The sequence below is a fragment of the Scyliorhinus canicula genome, chromosome 8 (assembly GCF_902713615.1).
Source record: "Scyliorhinus canicula chromosome 8, sScyCan1.1, whole genome shotgun sequence".
Taxonomy (NCBI): Eukaryota; Metazoa; Chordata; class Chondrichthyes; order Carcharhiniformes; family Scyliorhinidae; genus Scyliorhinus; species Scyliorhinus canicula.
In genome coordinates, this window is record NC_052153.1 from 158,818,260 (window position 1) to 158,844,092 (window position 25,833).

Consider the following 25,833-nt stretch of genomic DNA (forward strand, 5'->3'; position numbering starts at 1 on the left):
TGCACTGGCTCTTGGAAAGAGTACCCTACCCAAGGTCAACACCTCACCCTATCCCCATAACCCACTAACCCCACCCAACACTTAGGACAATTTTGGACACTAAGGGCAATATATCATGGCCAATCCACCTAACCTGCACATCTTTGGACTGTAGGAGGAAACTGGAGCACCCGGAAGAAACCCACGCACACACGGGGAGGATGCGCAAACTCCGCACAGACAGTGACCCAAGCCGGAATGGGTAGTCCATATCTAGTAAAGAAGTTAAGTAACTCCTCCACGGGGCAGCATGGTGGTGCAGTAGTTAGCAATGCTGCCTACGGCTCTGAGGACCCGGATTCGAATCCGGCCCTGGGTCACTGTCCGTGTGGAGTTTGCACATTCTCCCTGTGTCTGCATGGGTTTCTCCCCCACAAGCCAAAGATGTGCAATATAGGTGGATTGGCCACGCTAAATTGCCCCTTAATTGGAAAAAATAATTGGGTACTCTAAATTTAAAAAAAAAGAAAAAAAGTAACTCCTCCACAATCTTTTTAGCTGCAATATTACCATAAGACCATAAGACATAGGAGCGGACGTAAGGCCATTCGGCCCATTGAGTCCACTCCACCATTCAATCATGGTTGATTTCAACTCCATTTTCCCGCTCTCTCCCCATAGCCCTTAATTCCTCGAGAAATCAAGAATTTATCAATTTCTGTTTTAAAGACACTTAACGTCCCGGCCTCCACCGCCCTCTGTAGCAATGAATTCCACAGCCCCACCACTCTCTGGCTGAAGAAATTTCTCCTCATCTCTGTTCTAAAGTGACTCCCTTTTATTCTAAGGCTGTGCCCCCGCGTCCTAGTCTCCCCTGCTAATGGAAACAACTTCCCTACGTCCATCCTATCCAAGCCATTCATTATCTTGTAAGTTTCTATTAGATCTCCCCTCAACCTCCTAAACTCCAATGAATATAATCCCACGATCCTCAGACGTTCATCGTATGTTAGGCCTACCATTCCTGGGATCATCCGTGTGAATCTCCGCTGGACCCGCTCCAGTGCCAGTATGTCCTTCCTGAGGTGTGGGGCCCAAAATTGCTCACAGTATTCTAAATGGGGCCTAACTAGTGCTTTATAAAGCCTCAGAAGTACATCCCTGCTTTTATATTCCAAGCCTCTTGAGATAAATGACAACATTACATTTGCTTTCTTAATTACGGACTCAACCTGCAAGTTTACCTTTAGAGAATCCTGGACTAGGACTCCCAAGTCCCTTTGCACTTTAGCATTATGAATTTTGTCACCGTTTAGAAAATAGTCCATGCCTCTATTCTTTTTTCCAAAGTGCAAGACCTCGCACTTGCCCACGTTGAATTTCATCAGCCACTTCTTGGACCATTCTCCTAAACTGTCTAAATCTTTCTGCAGCCTCCCCACCTCCTCAATACTACCTGCCCCTCCACCTATCTTTGTATCATCGGCAAACTTGGCCAGAATGACCCCAGTCCCGTCATCTAGATCGTTAATATATAAAGAGAACAGCTGTGGCCCCAACACTGAACCCTGCGGGACACCACTTGTCACCGGTTGCCATTCCGAAAAAGAACCTTTTATCCCAACTCTCTGCCTTCTGTCTGACAGCCAATCGTCAATCCATGTTAGTACCTTGCCTCGAATACCATGGGCCCTTATTTTACTCAGCAGTCTCCCGTGAGGTACCTTGTCAAAGGCCTTTTGGAAGTCAAGATAGATAACATCCATTGGCTCTCCTTGGTCTAACCTATTTGTTATCTCTTCAAAGAACTCTAACAGGTTTGTCAGGCACGACCTCCCCTTACTAAATCCATGCTGACATGTCCTAATCCGACCCTGCACTTCCAAGAATTTAGAAATCTCATCCTTAACGATGGATTCTAGAATTTTGCCAACAACCGAGGTTAGGCTAATTGGCCTATAATTTTCCATCTTTTTTCTTGTTCCCTTCTTGAACAGGGGGGTTACAACAGCGATTTTCCAATCCTCTGGGACTTTCCCTGATTCCAGTGACTTTTGAAAGATCATAACTAACGCCTCCACTATTTCTTCAGCTATCTCCTTTAGAACTCTAGGATGTAGCCCATCTGGGCCCGGAGATTTATCAATTTTCAGACCTTTTAGTTTCTCTAGCACTTTCTCCTTTGTGATGGCAACCATATTCAACTCTGCCCCCTGACTTTCCTGAATTGTTGGGATATTACTCATGTCTTCTGCTGTGAAGACTGACGCAAAGTACTTATTAAGTTCCTCAGCTATTTCCTTGTCTCCCATCACTAGATTACCAGCGTCATTTTGGAGCGGCCCAATGTCTACTTTTGCCTCCCGTTTGTTTTTAATGTATTTAAAGAAACTTTTACTATCATTCCTAATGTTACTGGCTAGCCTACCTTCATATTTGATCCTCTCCTTCCTTATTTCTCTCTTTGTTATCCTCTGTTTGTTTTTGTAGCCTTCCCAATCTTCTGACTTCCCACTACTCTTTGCCACATTATAGGCTCTCTCTTTTGCCTTGATGCATTCCTTGACTTCCTTTGTCAGCCATGGCTGCCTAACCCTCCCTCTGATAACCTTTCTTTTCTTTGGGATGAACCTCTGCACTGTGTCCTCAATTACTCCCAGAAACTCCTGCCATTGCTGTTCTACTGTCTTTCCCACTAGGCTCTGCTTCCAGTCGATTTTCGTCAGTTCCTCCCTCATGCGCCTGTAATTACCTTTATTTAACTGTAAAACCTTTACATCTGATTCTACCTTCCTTCTTTCAAATTGCAGACTGAATTCTACCATATTATGATCACTGCTTCCTAAGTGTTCCCTTACTTTAAGATCTTTTATCAATTCTGGCTCATTACATAACACTAAGTCCAGAATAGCCTGTTCCCTCGTGGGCTCCATCACAAGCTGTTCCAGAAAGCCATCCTGTAAACATTCAATGAATTCCCTTTCTTTGGGTCCACTGGCAACATTATTTACCCAGTCCACCTGCATATTGAAGTCCCCCATGATCACTGTGACCTTGCCTTTCTGACATGCCCTTTCTATTTCGTGGTGCATTTTGTGCCCCTGGTCCTGACCACTGTACTGCACTGTACATTCATTACGTACTGAATGGCCTCTGGAAACCTAGTAGACACATCCATTATAGTCAAAAGATATCGATTCCACTTTTCGTTTTAGGAAGCGGTCCTATGCAATCAATTAGGACCCTTGTAAAAGGTTCTTCAAATGCTGGAATGGGTATTAAGTGTGCTGGTTTTATCACTGCTTGTTTCCCTATCACTTGACATGTGTGACATGATTGACAAAATTTAAGTACATCTTTATGTAGTCCAGAACAATAAAAATGTTTTTGTATTTAGCTTGAGGTTTCCTTATTCCCAAATGACCTCTCATTGGTACCTCATGTGCAACTCGCAACACCTCCTTTCTATACCCTACCGACAATCCTACTTGATAAACCTCTGCCCACTTTTCATCCGCCTGCATGCGTAAAGGTCTCCATTTTCTCATCAAGACATCACTTTTACGTTAATAACACTCTGGTATGACTTCCGGTGGTGGCTATGAAGGAGTAAGTCGCACATTTGGTGGCTCCCGCTCTGGTCGGGTTGGACCCCCCCCCCCCGTTTTTCTACCGGACTTGAACTGTAAAACGGATGTTAGTGGCAATTGTTTACTGAATTCCCACTTTGGTGCACGGAGAGAAGGACTTGAAGTGTTCGTAAGAGCAGAAACAAAAAGACAGAGAAGGCTTGGGCTGTAGCTGCAACAGAAGACAGCTTGGCGGAGGTTTGCACCTCTGGCTTGTCGACCCAGCAGTCTATGGAGCAGCTGATGCAAGTCATTCAGGAAGGCTTTGCTACGCAGAAACGGGACTGCTTGGACCCGATAAAAGAGTTGATTGAGCGGTTGGAGCATAGATTGGACGCCCAGGATCGGGCGATCCAAAATGTTGGAGAAGGCGCTGGCTGAGCAGGAGGAACATCAGACTGCGGTGGAGTTGGAGGTGGGGATGCTGAGGGACCAGCAGAAGGAGCTCCTGGAGAAGGTGGAGGACGAAGAAAATAGGTCCCACCGGCAGAACCTGAGAATCGTTGGGCTCCCGGAAGGGTCCGAAGGAACGGACGCTGGGGCATACATCGCAGACATGTTTGTGAAGCTGCTGGGGGATGGGGCATTCTCCCGGCCCTTGGAGGTGGACAGAGCTCACAGAGCACTCGCGAGGAAGTCGCGAATGGGAGACCTCCCGAGGGCAATGGTGGTGAGATTCCACAGTTTCTCGGATAATGAGAGCATTCTACAGTGGGCCAAGCAGACATGGAGCTGCAAATGGGACAATAGCATCCTGCGGGTTTACCAGGACCCGAGTGTAGAGGTGGTTTGATGTTGGAGTTTGTATGGGAGGGGGGGGCGAACAATAGGTAGGAGACTATCTGGCGCCAGGGGTGGGGGCCACCACAAAGCTAACTGGGCGAGCTAGCTCTCGGGAGCGCAGTGGGGGGTGTACATATGTTTGGTTTAGTAAAGGGGTTGGGTTACAGGGTGTTGTTACAAGGGGGGGGGGGGTAATGTTCTGCTGACGAGCGAGGGACTTTGGCTGAGGGACAGAGAGGAGGTTGGGGCCGCGGCTGCCTGGGGATGGACTGGTGGAGGCGCAGAGCACGGGCTGGAGGCAGGCCTAAAAAAGGGGATGGCTGATCGGCGGAGGGGGGGGGGGGGGGTAATGAGCCCCCCCCCCAACTAGGTTGATCACCTGGAATGTTCAAAGTTTAAATGGGCCGGTCAAAAGGGCACGTGTGTTCGCACATTTTAGGGGATTGAAGGCGGACGTGGTAATGTTGCAGGAGACGCACCTCAGAGTAACGGACCAGTTTAGACTGAGGAAAGGCTGGATCAGTCAGGTCTTTCACTCGGGACTAGATTCAAAGACTTGAGGTGTTGTGATCATGATCAATAAGGTGATGTTTGAGGCGGGTAGAATAGTCTCGGACATGGGAGGTTGGTACATTATGATCAGTGGGAAGCTAGAGGGTGTGCAGGTGGTATTAGTGAATGTGTATGCACCAAATTAGGATGATGTGGAGTTTATAAAGAGGATGCTGGGGAAGATACCGGACCTGGACTCGCATGGGTTGGTCATGGGAGGGGACTTCAACACAGTTATTGACGCTGGCTTGGACCGGTCAAGCTCGAAAACGGGCAGGGCGCCAGCAATAGCAAAGGAACTAAGAGAGTTCATGAAGCAGATGGGGGGGGGGGGGGTGGATCCATGGAGATTTGGGCAGCCGAGGGTGAAAGAGTTCTCCTACTCACACATGCATAAAATATACTCCCGGATTGATTTCTTTATTTTAAGCAGGGCCTTGCTGGCTAGGGTGGTGGACACTGGGTACTTGGCGATTACAATCTCAGACCATGCTCCGCCCTGGGTTGACCTGCAGGTTAGTAAAGACAGTAACCAGCGCCCGCACTGGAGGTTAGATGTGGGACTTTTGGCAGATGAAGGGGTGTGCGAGCGGCTGAGGAAATGTATTCAGAGCTCCCTGCAGGTCAATGACATGGGGGAAATTTCAGCATTGGTGATGAAGGAAGTACTAAAGGCGGTGGTCAGGGGGGAGCTGATCTTGAACCGGGCCCATAGGGAGAAGGTGGACAGGGCAAAGATGGACCGACTGGTTAAGGAGATACTACAGATTGATAGGAGGTATGCGGAGACCCCAGAGACAGGGCTTTTAAGGGACGGCGGAGGTTACAGGCGGAGCAGCTTGCTGACCACAGGGAGGGCGGCGGAGCAGCTGAGAAAGGCGAGGGGGGGGGATCTGTGAGCACGGAGAGAAGGCCAACAGAATGCCTGCGCAGCAGCTTAGGAAGTGGGAGGCAGCTAGGGAGATAGGGAAAGGACGGAGATGGGAATCTGGTTGGGCATTCAGTAGGGGTGAATAAGGCGTTTAGGGATTTCTACAGTAGGCTGTACAGGTTGGAAGCCCCGACGGGGTCAGAGGGGATGAGGCACTTCGTAGAGGGACTGAATTTCCCATAGGCGGACGGGGAGCGGGTAGAAGTGCTGGGGTCTCCAATCAGGCTGGAAGAGATAGTGGAGGGCTTGAAGGCCATGCAGGTAGGTAAGGCCCCGGGTCTGGACGGGTACCCAGTGGAGTTTTACAAAACGTTCTCGGGGATATTGGGGCCGGTGTTGTTGAAGATGTTCAATGAGGCAAGAGAAAGAGGGGAGCTGCTGCCGACGATGTCACAGGCAACGATTTCGCTGATTCTGAAATGGGACAAGAACCCGGAGCTGTGTGGGTCCTACAGGCCAATCTCCCTGTTGAACGTAGATGCCAAGTTGCTGGCCAAAGTCTTGTCCTCCGGGACCGAGGATTGTGTTCCGGACGTTATTGGGGAGGACCAGATGGGGTTTGTTAAGGGCAGGCATTTGGTGGCCAATGTAAGAAGGCTGTTAAATGTGATCATGATGCCCCCGGAAGGTAGGGAGGTGGAGGTAGTGATCGCAATGGTTGCAGAAAAGGCTTTTGATCGGGTAGAATCGGATTATCTGTGGGTGATAACAGGATAGTTTGGATTCGGGCGGGGCTTTATTGACTGGGTCAGGTTTATTGAATGGGGGGGGGGGGGGGGGGGGGGGGGGGGTTGGTGGAGGAGCACAGGGTTTCGCTCTATGCGGATAACCTACTTCTGTACGTTTCGGACCCAATAGAGAGGATGGAAGAAATCATGAGGATTCTAGGGGAATTTGGTCGGTTTTCAGGGTATAAGCTTAATATGGGAAAGAGTGAGATTCTTGTGGTTCACGCGAGGGGACAGGAAAGGCGACTGGGAGAGCTGCCGTTTAGGTTAGTAGAGGGAAGCTTCAGGTACCTAGGAATCCAAATGGCGCAGGAATGAGACTGGCTGCATATATTGAATCTGGCCCGGCTGGTGAGCCAAATGAAGGCCGATTTTCGGAGATGGGACGCGTTTCTGTTGTCTCTGGCTGGGAGGGTGCAAACGGTGAAGGTGACGGTCCTCCCGAGATTCCTATTTGTATTTCAGTGTCTCCCCATCTTCATTCCGCGGTCCTTTTTTAAGCGGGTCAACAGAGTGATCACGGGCTTCGTCTGGGCGGGCAAGACCCCGCGAGTAAGGAAGGTAATGCTTGAGCGGAGTGGGGGAGAGGGCGGGCTGGAGTTGCCAAATTTTAGCAACTATTACTGGGTGGCTAATATAGCCATGATCAGGAAGTGGGTGCGTATGGAGGCGGCTTCATGTAAGGGCACCAGTGTAGGGACGTTGGTAACTGCGCCTCTGCCGTTCCCGCCGGCACGGTACTCCACCAGTCCATTGGTGGTGGCGGCCTGAGAGTTTGGGGCCAGTGGAGGCGGCATGTGGGAGCATCGGTCTATAAGGAGCTTATGGGGTTGGAGGAGATGCAGACCGAGGAGCTGAAGCGCAAGTGGGAGGAGGAGCTGTGAGGTGAGATAAGAGGATGGTCTATGGGCAGACGCGTTGAGTAGAGTCAACGCGTCTGCAACACGTGCCAGGCTCAGCCTGATACAATTTAAGGTCGTTCACCGGGCTCTTATGACAGTGGCCCGGATGAGCAGATGGGGTGGAGGACAGGTGCGCAAAATGTGCGGGAGGACCGGCAGACCATGTCCACATGTTTTGATCATGTCCAACGCTTAGGAGATTTTGGCAGGGGTTTGCAGACGTCATGTCCACGGTGTTAAATACAAGGGTGGCACTGAGTCCAGAGGTGGCGATTTTCGGTGTGTCGGAAGACCCAGGAGTCCAGGAGGAGAAAGAGGCAGACGTTCTGGCCTTTGCTTCCCTGGTAGCCCGGAGAAGGATACTATTAGCTTCGAGGGACTCAAAGCCCCCGAAATCGGAGACCTGGCTATCGGACATGGCTAGCTTTCTCCATTTGGAGAAAATCAAGTTTGCCTTGAGAGGGTCACTGTTAGGGATTACCGGAGGTGGCAACTGTTTGTTGACTTCTTTGCGGAAAACTAATCGTCAGCAGACGGGGGTGGGGGGGAGTAGTTTACATTACAGTAGGGGGTTAATAAGGGTGGGACCTGTACGTGAGGTAAATGGCTGTTGCACTATGTTTATGGTTTCATGTATATTGTTTATTTTGTTGTTACTATACCAAAAATACCTCAACAAAATGTTCATGAAAAAAAAACTAACACTCTGGTATACACTCAGTTTCCTCTTCTGTGTATGCTTTCTGATACATCCGTTTTATTTCTATATCCTTTTGTTGTAACTCCACCAATTTTCCTGAACTAAAAATATCCGCCTCATCCTCCACCTGTTCTTTTCCAACCATCTGATCAAAAATCCTTTCTGATAATTGCACTTCACCTTTATCTTCCCTCTCTGATTTCTCCTCTTGTCTTAACCTGTGAATTTGCGACCTTGTTACTACACAATCCAGAAAAATCCCAGGATATTCGTCCTTCAACACTTCAGTTGTCTGATTTTCCACTGGCTTATCAACCACAGTAGGCATCACTCCCACCTGCGATCCAGCTATACCATTACCCAAGATAAACTGTATTCCTGGACAAGATAGTTTCTCGATTACTCCTACTACCAGTTCACCACTCTTCACTGGACTTTCCAACCTTACCTGATATAATTGAACACTACTCCTCTCACCCTGAATTCCACATATTACCACCTTTTCCGGCATCATTCTTCCCAAACTACATAACTCCTCATCTCTTACCATTAAAGATTGACTAGCTCCCGTATCTCTTAAAATTGTGACTTCTTTACCTGCTCCTCCTGATACACATGAGTAAACTTTACCCACACAAGTAAATTCTTTAAAGACATCTGGCACCTTCTTATCAATCACCTCTTGATCAGGCTGTACAATCTTTTGCACCTCCTTCTCTTCACTTGGGCTTTCCTTTACACTTTAACAAACCCCACTGTCTTATCCTGTTTTACCACATCGGCTTTCCCAGTGCTTTTCTTCAACCACCAACACTGTGACTTTACATGGCCTAGTTTATTACAGTCAAAACATTTGAAACTTTTCATTTCTTTTCCACCCTCCTGGATTTCCCTTTTAATCTGAGGTACACTGTCATTATTATCTCCCATCAGATCACCTTTGCCTCTACTACTTGAGTATTTCTCATGTCCCCAGTTTCTATCCTTCACAGGCTGAAACTGATGTCGGAAACCAAGCTTTGATTTATGAACTAATTCATAATCATCTGCCATTTCTGCTGCTATCCTCGCAGTTTTAACCCTCTGCTCTTCCACTTGTTCTCACAACATCAGGAATTGAATTTTTAAACTCCTTCAAAAGTATAATTTCTCTGAGAGCTTCATATGTTTGGTCCATTTTCAAAATCCTTATCCACCTATCAACATTACTCTGTTTGAGTCTTTCAAACTCCATGTATGTTTGACCAAATTCTTTCCTTAAATTTCTAAACCTTTGTCTGTAGGCTTCAGGCACTAATTTACATGCACCCAAGATGGATTTTTTCACCTCCTCATACGTCCCAGATACCTCCTCCGGTAGTGATGCAAACACTTCACTAACCCTACCTACCAGCTTTGTTTGAATCAATAATACCCACATGTCCTGTGGCCATTTCATTTGTTTAGCTACCTTCTCAAATGAAATGAAAAGGCTTCCACCTCCTTCTCGTCAAACCTTGGCAATGCTTGATATATTTAAATAGATCCCCACCACACCTTTGACTATGACGCTCTTCCTCACTATCCTAATCACTATCATCCAACTGTACGTTCCCTTTACGTCTGCTAATTTTAACTGACTGTCATGTTTCATGGCCATTTTCTGAAGTTCAAACTCTCTCTCTTTATCTTTTCCCCTGATCTGATCTCCCTTTCTCTTTCTTTTTGTTCTGCTAGGGCTTTTCTTTCTTTTCTCTCTCTCTTTCGTATTCAAGCTGCTTTAATTCTTTCTCATGTTCCATTTGTTTAAGTTGTAACTGAATTTTTGCCATTTCCAATGAGTCAGACTGTATCTCAGGCAACTTTAAATGCTCAGGCACCACCATAATTACCTCATCTTTTTGGATTTTGTCAGGTAATGTTAACTGCAATGTTTTTGCCAAATCTAACAGTCTCTGTCCGTAAGGTACTGCATGTGACCGGCTCCACCCCCAAAAACTTCAGAGCCTCTGAAAGAGACATTGTCCACAACAGACTCCCCACTTAAACTAAAATACCGCACCTAAAAATGAACCACAATATGCTCACTCCTCACTGTCTTTAAGTTCACTGAGCCAATCCAATAGATAGACTTTTATCCCGGACGAGCCCCCAACTTGTTATGGGCCAGGGTTTAGAGAACTCCTAAGTGTATCATGGAATTCACCTGACACAACTTTTAATAGATTGTGGTATGGGGAGCACACAGCCCACTCTACAGGTATGGTACAGCAGAAATGGAAAAATATTTTTTAAAGCAAAACAATGTTTATTCTATGAACTCAAGTTAACCTTTTTAAAACATACAGTGAACATCTTAGCAACCATTAATTCAAATACAACCCCCAAAGAATACAACACTAAGTAATTCTTAAGCTGTCTTTTTAGCATCCAGAAGACTTAAAAAAGAACTTTTAACAGAAGCACATCTGGTTAAAGTCATTTTCGGGAGAGGTTATTAGTTTTAAATCACCAAAGAATTGATTTACATTCTTTAAATTACAGAGAGAGACTAATAACCTTCTGGCTGTGACTGCAGCTATCCAGCTTTGAAAACAAAACTAAAACACACCCTGCAGCAAACAGCCTAAAAAAACTGACAGACTGCCCAGCTCCACCCACACTCTGACATCACTGATAAACACCCATTTCTTAAAGGTACATTTCTTAAACACCTTTTACTTAAAGATACTCTCACGTGACACAAGTTCCAATGAAATAACTGTAACTTGCTGGGTGAAGATCCTCTTTATTTTCCCATTCTCGAAACTGACCCTGAGGAAATTAAAGTGGTTCAGAAGTTCTGTTTAAAAGCGAGAAAGAGATAGACTGAGTAATTACAGGCCAGTCAGCCTAACCTTGGTGGCGGGCAAATTATTGGAAAAGTTTCTAAGGGACAGGATAAACGTTCAATAATAGAGACATGGATTAATCAAAGACAGTTAGCAAGGATATGCTAAGGGAAAGTCATGTCTGATTAACGTGATCGAATTTTTTGAGGAAGTAACAAGGAGGGTCAATGAGGGTAGTGTATATGATATATTCATATGGATTTTAGCAAGGCTTTTGATAAGGTCCCTCATGACAGACTGTTCACGAGGTAAAAGCTCATCAGATTCATAACAAAATGGATCCAAAATTGGCCTAGATGCAGGAAACAAGGGTTAATGCCGATGGGTGATTTTGTGATGGGAAGGCTGTTCCCAATTAGGTTTAACAGGGTTCAATACTAGGTCTATATTTTTTGTGGTGCATATTAATGAATTGAACTTGAATGTTGGGGCATGATTAAGAAGCTTTCAGATGATACAAAAATTGTCTGTGTGGTTGAAGAAGCTGTAGACTGCTGGGAGTTATCAATTGGATTAGTCAGGCAGGTGGAACAGTGGCAAACAGAGTTCAGCATGGACAAGTGTGAGGTAATGGATTTGAAGATGGTTAATAAGGCAAGGCAAAATGGAAGGATACAGAAAAGTGTACAAGAACAGAGCAACTTTGGAGTGCATGTCCAGATCCCTAAAGGTGTCTGGACAGGTAATTAAGGAGGAATTCTGGGCACTTGCCTTTCCTTTATTCGCTGAGCTAAAGAAGCAGAGATATTATGATGGAACTGTTTGGCCATAGTTGGAGTGCTGCCTGCCGTTCTAATCACTGCATTATAGGAAAGGTGTGATTCCACTAGTAAGGGTATAAGAGGAGATTTAAAAGGTGGGTGTCTGGACTGGACAATAAGTTTGGTTATGAGGAAAGATTGGAATGGCTAGGGTTATTTTCTTTGGAACAGAGATGGCTGAGGGGAGACTTAATTGAAGAGTATAAAGTTATGAGGATCGAGATAGATTGGATAGGAAGGACTCATTCCGATTGGTTGAGTGTCCATAATCAGATTGGCCTACAATTGGAGTCATCCGAAAGTACAATATGAATCACAAACTAAAGATGGTTCTAAATGTCTTTAAATTTACCTGCTTTATGGCAGCTCGTGCCATTAAAAAAGGGGTGTGGTTTCTTTACCTGCGACTCTGCTGCTCTCGATGCAAGGTCTTGGGAACCTGCTGCCCTGCACCGTTCTCATCCGGCCTGAGTCAGAGTGTGGAGATAATGAACTGCTGGATTTTAAGATTAGAAGCCCGGAGTGGAATGGCAGTCAGGCTTCGATTGCCACTCCACAGATTTTTCAGGCCATTCTGCCAAACCTCATTTTACAAAATTTGCTCACCAGCCCCTTGAATGAGAAAACAATAAAACGTGGCCCCTCACGTGAAAAGGTTGGACAACCCTGATCCAGAGCAACCCTTAATCAATAGTGGAGTTGAGTCATTGATACATCGGACAATTTCTTTAAAGAAAACACTGGTCTTAAAAATAAATTTCTCTTGTAGGACACTACAAATTTGCTACTCATGTGCCTTCACATACAAATGCTGTCATACCTTTGGAAAAGAAAGGGAATTGTTTGCTGGGAAGTTCTGGAGAGAAAAATCTAAAACCGGAATCCTTTCATATAAGCTAAAAGGTTGGATTTGGGCTGCCTTCTTGGCTGTGGACAAGTAGCATAGCATTAGATTTCTTTAAGCCTGAATGCCTTGTGGTTTGCACGAGCTCATGATGGACAGCACTTATTTACATTCTGACTACGCTGGTGGAGATGATGTAGCAGAATCAGATTACCCAGTATGAAAATTCTACCACAAGTTCTCATTAGTATTATAGTCTCCATGAATTCCTCTACAATTTACTCAGTTTTGCTGATTCCAAGAAGTGTTTTCCTCTGCTAAACAAAATTCTAAGCTTCATTGCAAAAGCAAGTTGATGACTCAGTAAAACATGTAAATCAATTACACAACAATCAAGGAAGCAAAATGTTACCCCTCAATCTTCAGCCTCTTTCAGGAATTGGTATTTTTTCTGAACGCAATCATTCTATTACAGACCAGCCAAGAATCTTGCCCGTGGACACCAACCCCACCTCTGAATCATAGAATCCCTTCAGTGCAGAAGGAGGCCATTTATCCCATCATGTCTGCACTGACCCTCTTAAAGAACATCCTAACTAGACTCATTCCCATGCCCTATCCCCATAATCCCACCTAACCGTTAGACAGTAAGGGGCAATTTAGAATGGCCAATTCATCAAACCTGCACATCTTTGGACTGTGGGAGGAAACCGAAGCACCCGCAGTCACGGGGAGAATGTGCAAACTCCACACCGACAGTCATCCAAGGTTGGAATCAAACCTGGGTCCCCGGTGCGGTGATGCAGCAGTGCTAATCACTGTGCCACCATGCTGCCCCACTCTGGCTCAATTTAAGAAATGCACCCATTTTAAAAATAATTTTCAGACTTTTCTGTGATTTCAACTGCAGTTCTGTTCTGTTGCATTCATAATCTTTGCTTTTGATTTGTACAAGCATTTGTTCTTGACAGTAAACTCGAATATTGGATGGTCAGATTCTGACTTTGTCCCTACTAGGACATTACATGACTACCATGGTGGGGACATAGGAAGTAACCAGGCCTGATGGACTCGGCTTTGATTGTGAAGCAGGCTTGTCACCTTCAGATGTTCTATTACATTAAAGGCGGCGTATAAATGCTGCACGCTGTTGTGTCTAGATTGCTGCCAGCTGCCCATCAGAAATCCCTGTCCACTGTTAGCCATTCTATATTTGCTTAATGGCAGGGCCATTTAAAAAACTCTCAGGGTCTTCGGCGACAGATTATTTGGTCTCACATGACCCACACCCCTCTCATTCTGACCAATTAAAATATCTCCTTTTAAACCAAATATATTAATCTTGGAGCTTCACTCCAATAGCTCATCCGCAAAGAGCCTTCCAGCTAAGATTTTTCAAACTAACATCTAAAATATGTTAATATATTCAATGACATATTAAACTTCAAATTATTTGAATTTGAACAGTCATGTCAGCTGAAAAACATAATAAAATTAATTCTGGTGAAGTTATCTGACATCTGATCGTGTTTTTGGGATCCTTAAGGGGGAGGGGGAGCAGCCCCAAGTCGTGGTCCACATAGGTACCAACGACATAGGTAGGAAGAGAGATGGGGATTTGAGACAGAAATTCAGGGAGCTAGGGTGGAAGCTGAGAGCTAGAACAAACAGAGTTGTTATCTCTGGGTTGTTACCCGTGCCCCGTGCTAGCGAAGTAAGAAATAAGGAGAGAGAGGAGTTGAACACGTGGCTACAGGGATGGTGCAGGAGGGAGGGTTTTGGTTTCCTGGATAATTGGGGCTCATTCTGGGGTAGGTGGGGCCTCTACAAACAGGATGGTCTTCACCTGAACCAGAGGGGTACCAATATCCTGGGAGGGAGATTTGCTAGTGCTCTTCGGGGGGGTTTAAACTAATTCAGCAGGGGGATGGGAACCTAAATTGTAGACCCAGTGTACAGGATGTTGAGAGTAGTGAGGTCAGGGATAGGCTTAAAAGTTCGAAAGAGGGCACCGGCAAGCAGGACGCTGGTTTGAAGTGTGTCTACTTCAACGCCAGGAGCATCCGGAATAAGGTGGGTGAGCTTGCAGCATGGGTTGGTACCTGGGATCTTGATGTTGTGGCGATTTCGGAGACATGGGTAGAGCAGGGACAGGAATGGTTGTTGCAGGTTCCAGGATTTAGATGTTTCTGTAAGAACAGAGAAGATGGTAAAAGAGGGGGGGGTGTGGCATTGTTAATCAAAGAAAGTATTACGGCGGTAGAAAGGACGCTTGAGGACTCGTCTACTGAGGCAGTATGGGCCGAGGTTAGGAACAGTAGAGGAGAGGTCACCCTGTTGGGAGTTGTCTATAGACCTCCGAATAGTCCCAGAGATGTAGAGGAAAGGATTGCAAAGATGATTCTTGACAGGAGCGAGAGTAACAGGGTAGTTGTTATGGGGGACTTTAACTTTCCAAATATTGACTGGAAATACTATAGTTCGAGTACTATAGATGGGTCAGTTTTTGTGCAGTGTGTGCAGGAGGGTTTTCTGACACAGTATGTAGACAGGCCAACAAGGGGCGAGGCCACATTGGATTTGGTACTGGGTAATGAACCCGGCCAGGTGTTAGATTTAGATGTAGGTGAGCACTTTGGGGATAGTGATCACAACTCGGTTATGTTTACTTTAGCAATGGGCAGGGATAGGTATATACCGCAAGGCAAGAATTATAGCTGGGGGAAAGGCAATTATGATGCTATTCGGCAAGATTTAGGAGGTATAGGATGGGGAAGGAAACTGCAGGGGATGGGTACAATCGAAATGTGGAGCTTTTTCAAGGAACAGCTACTGCGTGTCCTTGATAAGTATGTACCTGTCAGGCAGGGAGGAAGTTGTCGAGCAAGGGAGCCGTGGTTTACTAAGGAAGTTGAAGCACTTGTCAAGAGGAAGAAGAAGGCTTATGTTAGGATGAGACATGAAGGCTCAGTTAGGGCACTTGAGAGTTACAAGTTAGCCAGGAAGGACCTAAAGGGAGAGTTAAGAAGAGCGAGGAGAGGACACGAAAAGTCGTTGGCGGATAGGATCAAGGAAAACCCTAAGGCTTTCTATAGGTATATCAGGAACAAAAGAATGACTCGAGTAAGATTAGGGCCAATCAAGGATAGTAGTGGAAAGTTGTGTGTGGAATCAGAGGAGATAGGGGAAGCATTAAATGGATATTTTTCGTCAGTGTTTACACTGGAGAAAGACAATGTTGTCGAGGAGAACACTCAGGTTCAGTCGACCAGGCTAGATAGAATTGAGGTTCAAAAGGAGGAGGTGTTAGCAATTTTAGAAAATGTCAAAATAGACAAGTCCCCTGGGCCAGATGGGATTTATCCTAGGATTCTCTGGGAAGCCAGGGAGGAGATTGCTGAGCCTTTGTCCTTGATCTTTATGTCGTCTTTGTTGACAGGAATAGTGCCGGAAGACTGGAGGATAGCAAATGTTGTCCCCTTGTTCAAGAAGGGGAGTAGAGACAACCCTGGTAATTATAGACCTGTGAGCCTTACTTCGGTTGTGGGTAAAATGTTGGAAAAGGTTATAAGAGATAGGGTTTATAATCATCTTGAAAAGAACAAGTTGATTAGCGATACTCAACACGGTTTTGTGAAGGGTAGGTCATGTCTCACAAACCTTATTGAGTTTTTTGAGAAGGTGACCAAACAGGTGGATCAGGGTAAAGCTGTTGATGTGGTGTATATGGATTTCAGTAAGGCGTTTGATAAGGTTCCCCACGGTAGGCTATTGCAGAAAATAAGGAAGTATGGAATTGAAGGTGATTTAGCGGTTTGGATCAGTAATTGGCTAGCTGAAAGAAGACAGAGGGTGGTGGTTGATGGCAAATGTTCATCCTGGAGTTCAGTTACTAGTGGTGTACCGCAAGGATCTGTTTTGGGGCCACTGCTGTTTGTCATTTTTATAAATGACCTGGAAGAGGGTGTAGAAGGATGGGTTAGTAAATTTGCAGATGACACGAAGGTTGGTGGAGTTGTGGATAGTGCTGAAGGATGTTATAGGATACAGAGGGACATAGATAAGCTGCAGAGCTGGGCTGAGAGGTGGCAGATGGAGTTTAATGCGGAAAAGTGTGAGGTGGTTCACTTTGGAAGGAGTAACAGGAATGCAGAGTACTGGGCTAATGGCAAGATTCTTGGTAGTGTAGATGAACAGAGAGATCTCGGCATCCAGGTACATAAATCCCTGAAAGTTGCCACCCAGGTTAATAGGGCTGTTAAGAAGGCATATGGTGTGCTAGCCTTTATAAGCAGGGGGATTGAGTTTCGGAACCACAAGGTCATGCTGCAGCTGTACATAACTCTGGTGCGGCCACACCTGGAGTACTGCGTGCAGTTCTGGTCACCACATTATAGGAAGGATGTGGAAGCTTTGGAAAGGGTTCAGAGGAGATTTACTAGGATGTTGCCTGGCATGGAGGGAAGGTCTTACGAGGAAAGGCTCAGGGAATTGAGGTTGTTTTCGTTAGAGAGGAGAAGGCTGAGAGGTGACTTAATAGAGACATATAAGATAGTCAGAGGGTTAGATAGGGTGGACAGTGAGAGTCTTTTTCCTCGGATGGTGATGACCAACACGAGGGGACATAGCTTTAAATTGAGGGGTGAGAGATATAGGACAGATGTCAGAGGCAGTTTCTTTACTCAGAGAGTAGTAGGGGTGTGGAACGCCCTGCCTGCAATAGTAGTAGACTCGCCAACTTTAAGGGTTTTTAAGTGGTCACTGGATAGACATATGGATGAAAATGGAATAGTGTAGGTCAGATAGGCTTCAGATGGTTTCACAGGTCGGCGCAACATCGAGGGCCGAAGGGCCCGTACTGCGCTGTAGTGTTCTATGTTCTATGTTCTAGCTCTATCATTAGCTTTTCTGAATTTCAAGATGTTACCGACATTAAGTATTTTCTTTCCCAAATCTTTTTGTTGAACTCTTGTTTAAAAAGGGTTTTCTCTTCTAAAGCAGAACAAGTTCTTAAACGTGATGAAACTGCCTCGAGAACTAGGTGAAAGACTGGTGATCAATTTTCATAGAATCATAGAATTTACAGTGCAAGAGGTGGGCCATTCGGCCCATTGGGTCTGCATCGGCCCTTGGAAAGAGCACCCCATCCACGCCCATACCTCCACCCTATCTATCCCCACACCTCCACCCTATCTATCCCCACACCTCCACCCTATCACCGTAGCCCCATCTAACCTTTTTTGGCCACTAAGGGCAATTTATCATGGCCAATCCATCTAACCTGCACATCTTTGGCTTGTGGGAGGAAACCGGAGCACCTGGTGAAAACCCACGCAGACACGGGGAGAACATGCATACTCCGCACAGACAATGGCCCAAGCTGGGAATCGAACCTGGGACCCTAATGCCAAATGTTTTATCATGAGTATGGGATACTGTTATATAATCTTTATTAGTGTCACAAGTAGGCTTACATTAATGCTGCATTGAAGTTACTGTGAAGTTACTGTTATATCCCAAAATAATTGGCAGGAAAAACCCAGCCAGCCTTTCAACCCTGTTCCATACTCACATCTTGGTGCATAGGAAATCTTTTGTCAAGTATATGAAATGTTGAGGAATACTTGGTACGTTTAAGAGAAAAAGGCAATTTCGAACAATAACCTGGGACCTAAAGGATTTGATTAACTGAAAACAAAGTTCTGAACTAAAACATATTTAAGTTGTCAAGAATCCAATATGGTTGTAGGCACTGTATTAAGTGTATACCTAAGCATTATTGCAAGTCATTGGTTATCTCTAACATCTAGAAGGACAAGGACAACAGACATATGGGTGTGTGCACCACCACCTGCAAGTTTCCTTCTAAGCCACACACCATGCTTGATATTATAATTGCTGCTCCTTCACTAAATCCTGAAACTCCCTCCCCAACACCGTAAGTGTTACTTAATAAATAATGAGTTATTGGCCTCAGTATCAAGGAATAGATAGAACATTTAAATCACAATTAAAAATAATCCTCTAACCAGTTAGAGCGAGGTAAACAAATGTAAAAGGGTACTGATTAGAAGAGTTACCACAAATACTTAATTATACAAACTATAGAACAGCTATTCGGACACGTTACTGCCCAAGGGGCTATTACTCAGTCTAACCTGCCAACGGAAATCTGTCCCCACCTCATGCCTGTTGGCCACCATATACGCACATAAAAGATTCACCTTCTCTCTTAAGAAATGTAACATAAGAAATAGGAATAGCTCATTTGGCCCATCAATCCTGCTATGCATTCGTTTGAACTTTTTACATCACTTCAACTTTCCAGTCCTATCCCCATGTCCCTCGATCCCTTTAGTGCCTCATACAGTGATCAATGGGTCTTTGTCAATGAGCATCCACAGCCCCTGAGAGGCCATAAGACACAGGAGCAGAATTAGACCACTTGGCCCAATGTGTCTGCTCCGTCATTCAATCATGGCTGGGATTTTTCTCATTCCCATTCTCCTGCCTTCTCCCCGTAGACAATTCCAATGATTTGTTGTCTTCCAAGGGAAGTAGTTTATCATTTTAGTCTTAAATGGCTGATCCCCAATCTTGAGACAATGACTCCTAGTTCTAGAATCTACACTCAGGAGAAACAGGCACTCAGCATTTAGTCTGTCAACTCCTCTCAGAATTTTAGTTGATTTAATGAGATAATTTCTCATTCTTCTAAACATCAAAGGCAAGGGCCCATTCTTTTGCACCTAGGCAATCTCTCCTTAATTGCTATATTTTCACTCAATGTTCATGCATGCAAATAAGTGATTGGCTCCAAATCTGAAATATTTCAGGAGAAAGATCAATGAGTGATATATTGGCTGACTTACCACAGCTGAAAGTTAGCAGCCTGTGTGGAATCACAGAAGTCAATGCCCATTGAGACTGTCTTTGATGCTCCAGGCTCAAGGCACTCTGGAACAAGAAAAAATATATTTCTGCATGTTGTACATATGGTAATGGAAGATAATTTCAGTTTACTTTTCCACCCGAACAGAAATGATGAGCATTCTGAATGGCCTCCTCGGCAGTAACATTCCAGGATTCCATGACAACAAGCAGTTAAATGCTACAACTTAACTGTTCTTGACACTTAAAATGTATTTTTCTTTTTCCAATCTTTCACAAACAATTTTCTCATCTTTTACTGTTTTAAGTAATTTGATCGCACTCCAGTATCTCGTCATAAGATCATAGAGGATTGAAGGAGAAGAACATTCAGTCCATTCAGCTTGCTCCTCCACTCAAATAAGATCTTAGCTAATCTGATTGTGGCCTTAACTCCTCTTTCTTGCCCGACCCCCATACTCCTTCCTCCCATGTCTATCAAAAATGTTAAGGTTAGCCTCAGCCTTGATTATATTCAACGGCCCAGCCTTCAATGCTCCCCCAAGAAAATTTCAAAGACTAACAACTTGGATGAAATTTTTCTTCATCACAGTATTGAGACTGCCCATTTTGAAACTGTATCCCCTAGTTCTGGGTTCCCCCATGAGAGGACACAACCTCACAGCATCTACCCTTTCCTTCTCAGAATCCAACATGCTGCAATATGTTCACCTTTCATTCTTCTAAACTCCAAATCGTACAGGCCCAATCTTCTCGACCTTATCTCATTAATTCCAGGAATCACGCAAGTGAACTGCTACCAATGCAAGTATATCCATTCTTAATTTAAGGACACCAATACTGCTCACTGTTATACTCCATATCTCTTGCATTAAAGAAAATCATGTTCCTTTGGTGTTGTTCGGGTGATTATTCTCCTCATCTGTGGCAACACAAGTGTTGTCAGGTTACTGAACATTCCAAAACAGAGTCAAGCCATTCTCGTGTTCAACTGAGATCCACAAATGCATTTCCACTGGCTGTTGGCAAGTAGCAATTAAACACATGGGCTGCAGCCTAACACAAAGATACTGAGACCAATTCCAATTTTCTTTCCACATCCTCTCTCTTCTCCTATCCCATCACACCGCTACTCCTACTACTCCCACTCCCCTCAACAACAGCACGATATGAGTTAAATACACAGAGCAGGAATCAGAGATATTTTTGCTCTGTTTCGTCTTGACAGCTTATGACCTTGGGGCAGCACCAGGGTCCCAGGTTTGATTCCCCACTGGGTCACTGTCTGTGCGGAGTCTACGCGTTTTCCCAGTGTCTGCGCAGGTTTCCTCCGGGTGCTCTGGTTTCCTCCCACAGTCCAAAGACGTGCAGGTTAGGTGGATTGGCCATGCTAAATTGTCCTGAGTGTCCAAAAAGGTTGGGAGGGGTTATTGGGTTACGGGGATCATAGATCATAGAATTTACAGTGCAGAAGGAGGCCATTCGGCCCATCGAGTCTGCAACGGCTCCTGGAAAGAGCACCCTACCAAAGGTCAACACCTCCACCCTATCCCCATAACCCAGTAACCCCACCCAACACTAAGGGCAATTTTTGACACTAAGGACAATTTATCATGGCCAATCCACCTAACCTGCACGTCTTTGGACTGTGGGAGGAAACCAGAGCACCCGGAGGAAACCCACGCACACACGGGGAGGATGTGCAGGCTCTGCACAGACAGTGACCTAGGCCGGAATCGAACCTGGGAAAGTGAGGGTCTAAGTGGGTCGTTGGGCCGAATGTCCTCCTTCTGCACTGTATGTTCTACGTTCTAAGTTCACCAAAGCCCTCACAGTCGCTTTATTTTTGAAACTTCTCCATTGTAATTTTAGTTTCAGTCAAAATGTTGGACTTGTATGATGCTTATTTCATGCCACTGTATTAAGAAAATGCCAACTTTAAACTGTTTAGATTATTAATCACATTTGATAATACAGCAAAATTAGTTTGATTTCAACTCATCTCTAAGGAAATCTAGTGGCTGCCCAAAATAAGCATTTAAACAGTGTAATCTTACAAAATGTAAAGCAAGACTTGTATAAGAATGTTGTACTTCAGTACCTATTTCATAGAAATCATGCATTTGCATCCCGGATGCAAGTTTCCGTTCTCCTATTTGGATATTCCGGATTTCTTTCTCAGAGCTGTTGGTTAATGTGATCTGAACAGACACCATTTGTGTGTTGTAAATACATGGTTGACGTGGAAAGTGATACTCCGCCCCAAGACCTTTTCCAGACATCCGGTGAAGTAGTGAGTATGATTTTGCAGGAACAAATACTGGAGTGGTCACCTAAACAGCAAAAAAGATTGGAATTTAAATAGTACAAACAGTAACACACAATATTGTAACTTTTCATTCTTCAATTTACATCAATCGTTCTGAATCAGATCTATCCCCAACTTATTGCATTTTCCACAGTTAAATCCAAAAAAGAAATTCTAATACGTCGGTTCTGACGAGTCCTCCTGTCCCAAATTCAAAACCCGGATCATCAAGCTGAAGAAGTGCAGATGGACTGCCAGAAAGCTTTTGACACCAAGTGCTACATAACTGATTTGCTAGAAACATGAACCAATTGGAATTAAAGGGACAGTGTTAAAGAGATAGGAAGCAGGCAGTAGTGGTGAACAATTGTTTTTTCCAGACTGGGGTGTAAAGTCTGCAGATGATACAAAGCTTGGAAATGTAGTCAGCAGTGAGGAGGATATTAGCAGACCTCAGGAGGACACAGACTGGTGAAATAGGTGGACATGGTTGGTGAAATTTAATGCAACCAAGTGCAAAGTGATGCAGGGATGCATTTTGGAAGAAACAAATAAGATTCAATATAGATTACATGGTATAATTTTTAAAGGGGCTTGTGAGAACAGAAATAGCTCGGGTTCACATGTACAAAGCTTTGAAAGGTGACAGAACAAGCTGGCGAGATTTTGATAATAAATATTATTGGCTGTATAAATTGAGGTAGAGGGTACTAATGAAGGACTTTATGCTCAGCCTTTATAAATCACCGTAAGAAGTCTTACAACACCAGGTTAAAGTCCAACAGGTTTGTTTCAAACACGAGCTTTCGGAGCACGGCTCCTTCTTACTGTGCTCACCCCAGTCCAACGCCGGCATCTCCACATCATTTATAAATCACCAGTTAGGCTTCTGATAGAGCATGGTGTCCAATTTTGGGCACCACACTTTGAGGATGTCAAAGCCTTGGAGAGAGTCCAGAGGGGATTTACCAGAATGATATCAGGAATTATGTGGAAAGACTAGAATCTTTTCCTTTGACCAAAGATGGTTAAAGAGTGAATTATTAGAGGTGTTCAAAATGACGAGGGATTTTGAAAGCGAAAATGGGGAGAAACTGCTTCCACCAGCAGGAGGGTTGGTAATCAGCTTACACAGATTTAAGATAATTGGCAAAAAGAATCTTGGGAGAGCAGCGGGAAAGATATACATGTACTCTTTCTAAGCTGTGAGTTATAATGATTTGGAATTTACCAGATGAAAAAAGTGGTGGAAGCAGATTGAATAGCAGCTTTCAAAATGTAGTTGGATATTTATTGTACTTGAAACGGAGAAATTGGCTGGGTTATGGATAGTGTGTTGAAGAGTGGGACGAATTGGATGGTTCTTTCAATAAGTTGCAAGAGTCTATGATTCAACAATATAGTTAATATATCCAAAAACAAACAAATAAGTTATACTGTTGCACGTTTCTCTTTTTTTAACCCTTTGCTCAATCTCCGGATGTGGACAGGTGGCTGACCTGCTCGTGTAGTCGAGCAAGCTAGTCAGCAGCAAAAGCAGAATTACAGCAACTTCAAACACATTTTAATCTACTCTGTATTCCCAAATGGTTCCCTTAAAAAGAAAATACACCCCTGAAAAATTCATAGATTGCAACCAAGGCCCTATCAGCAAATAAAAAATACACTTAGCTTTTGCTGCTATTTCTTCTCGACAATGCATAAACGTAAACTCTGAGTACTGAGTGGCTATTTTTTTTATCCATTACTTCTGCTGTACACAATACTCGTAAATTTATTTAAGGAGTCTTAAAATGACAATGCCTAGTTTGTTTTACAGGGAGTGAACTACCATCTTTAAAAATATTTTGCAATCCCATCATACGTTATCCTCTCAGCAGTTAGACTTTGCAAGGGCTCTTCCCGTTCAACTGCTGACCATATCACTTGGAATGTTTTGCGCAGACTGCTCTATGAAGAAAATCACAGGGCCCAAAAGGCTTGATGCACTGAAAGGCCACCATAGACCATTCACATATTTCATCTGTTTATTGCGATAAGCAAATAGCCCGTGGAATGACAGCGCACATAACTGTCAAATGAGTAACACTTAGGTTTAGTGAAACATTTATATGGGCCTTTACCTCTCCTAGAAACAGACAGCATCTCTCAATGTCATCCAAAAGAAAAGTCTTACATTTTTAACACTTCACTAAAAAATAACTGAAGAGTGTAAAATGACAAATACCTTGTGCAGTTAGCTGGTAATGGACCATACTCTCAACTCATTTAGATTTATGCAATATAAACTTGTCACTAATAATTAATTTATGAGACAGCTGTTCACAGAATCTTCCAAGTCTATCGTTACAGAAGCTCTTAAGCCTTACCTTCAAAAAACTGAAGGAGGTTTCAAAGCATTTTGTAAAAGGAAAATAGACAGGTCTCTAATAATCTGACAGCAAAGTAAAACCTTAAACACAACAGGTAGCACAATCAACTAAATTAGGTTAACTGGAAATAATATTACTGAATGCACAACTAAGCATCTCTGAAAATTAAAGGCTCTGTACTGCCTCCACATACATTTTTAGGTAATGGTAACTTACAGTGGCTCTGTTTGTAAAGCACTTAGTGTCACTTATAGTTAGTGCAAGCAATAGTTCAAACAATTTGTGTATTTTGTATGAAATAAAAATCTATTTGCAAGTTGCTGAGTTTTATGAGGTGATGCCATTGCTTCATTAATAATCAACAGTTCACTGTTCCAGTCATTTTTCACAAGGATTATACCTAAAGGATCCAAAAACAAATTTTATTTTTCAAGATAACCCCAAGAAAATCTGAAATATTACCCAGCAGATTTCTCACAAAACCACTCTCTGCAAAATTCTCAAACCAACATGAAACAACATGAAACTAAACTCCCAAATGATGGATAATTTTCAGACACTGAAAACAAAAATCCAAATTCATACATCTCCACAATTTATATATTTTCTAATAGTTTTGTGAGCATTGAGTCAACCTATCCCATTTTAAATTTGTGTGCCCACATTCACAATGAAAATTGACAAAAAAAAGTGTTGTGCTATATATGCACCTTTTGCCCAATGGCGGGCCGGAGAGGGGTTGGGGGGGGGGGGGGGGGGGGGGGGGGGAGAGGAGAAGAGTAGATGGGCTAATTGTCTGACAGGTTTACATCGTCAGTTGCCATTGTAAATGGGGACACAGAAATATAAAAATACCACAATGTATGACTTTAAAATGGGGACTGAATGATGCATGCACATTCTGATTCAATTATCTCCATCCTCTACAAAAGCTTCACTCAAAGGCTACACTTGGCCCTAATTTTCCATGAGCAGCACCACAGGTGGTCTATTGGAAAGAATTAACATTAAACAAAATGGCCCCCAGACTTGCAGGCCAAATAGCCTTCATACATGGATACCAATCAAAGAGCACAGCGCAAGAATCCCTGCCCAAAATTTAATTCTTTAGAAAAGTTCTGATTGGAGTAACATTTTCAACTATTTCTATTCAAAAGCAGAGAGATATGCTAAGTAACCTGGATCAAAATCGTGTGTCACCTCCACAGCCTGCGTGCCAGTGACTAGATTTCTGCTATTTTCACCCCCTAAGGGGCTGGTTTAGCACAGTGGGCTAAACCGCTGGCTTGTAATGCAGAACAAGACCAGCAGAGCGGGTTTAATTCCCGTACCGGCCTCCCCGAACAGGCGTCAGAATGTGGCGACTCGGGGCTTTTCACAGTAACTTCATTGAACCTTACTTGTGACAATAAGCGATTATTATTGTTAATCATCTCCTTCCTCTGCTGAAACGGAGAATACATCAACAGAAGTGAAATACAAGGTGGTGGTGTTGAGCATAAAATAGAAGCATATGGCAACAAATACTAAGTTCGCCCCTCAATGTTTTTGGTATCAAGGACATTTGGTGAATATAAAACTGT

General features: G+C 44.1%; 1 protein-coding gene across 3 annotated transcripts in view; it reads right to left on the reverse strand.

The window, feature by feature from the left end:
- The window catches only part of ap3b1a (adaptor related protein complex 3 subunit beta 1a), a 358,394-nt gene that overhangs the window by 63,966 nt on the left and 268,595 nt on the right, over window positions 1-25,833 (reverse strand). For all 3 annotated transcript variants that reach the window (XR_005461652.1, XM_038805547.1, XM_038805548.1), the window contains exons 23-24: window positions 21,672-21,903; window positions 19,552-19,636 (exon numbers count right to left, since the gene is read on the reverse strand). Coding sequence is in view for 2 of the 3 variants with exons in the window: in XM_038805547.1 (XP_038661475.1) it covers window positions 19,552-19,636; window positions 21,672-21,903 (317 nt within the window). In the remaining variant the exon portion in view is untranslated. The remainder of the gene's footprint in view (window positions 1-19,551; window positions 19,637-21,671; window positions 21,904-25,833) is intronic.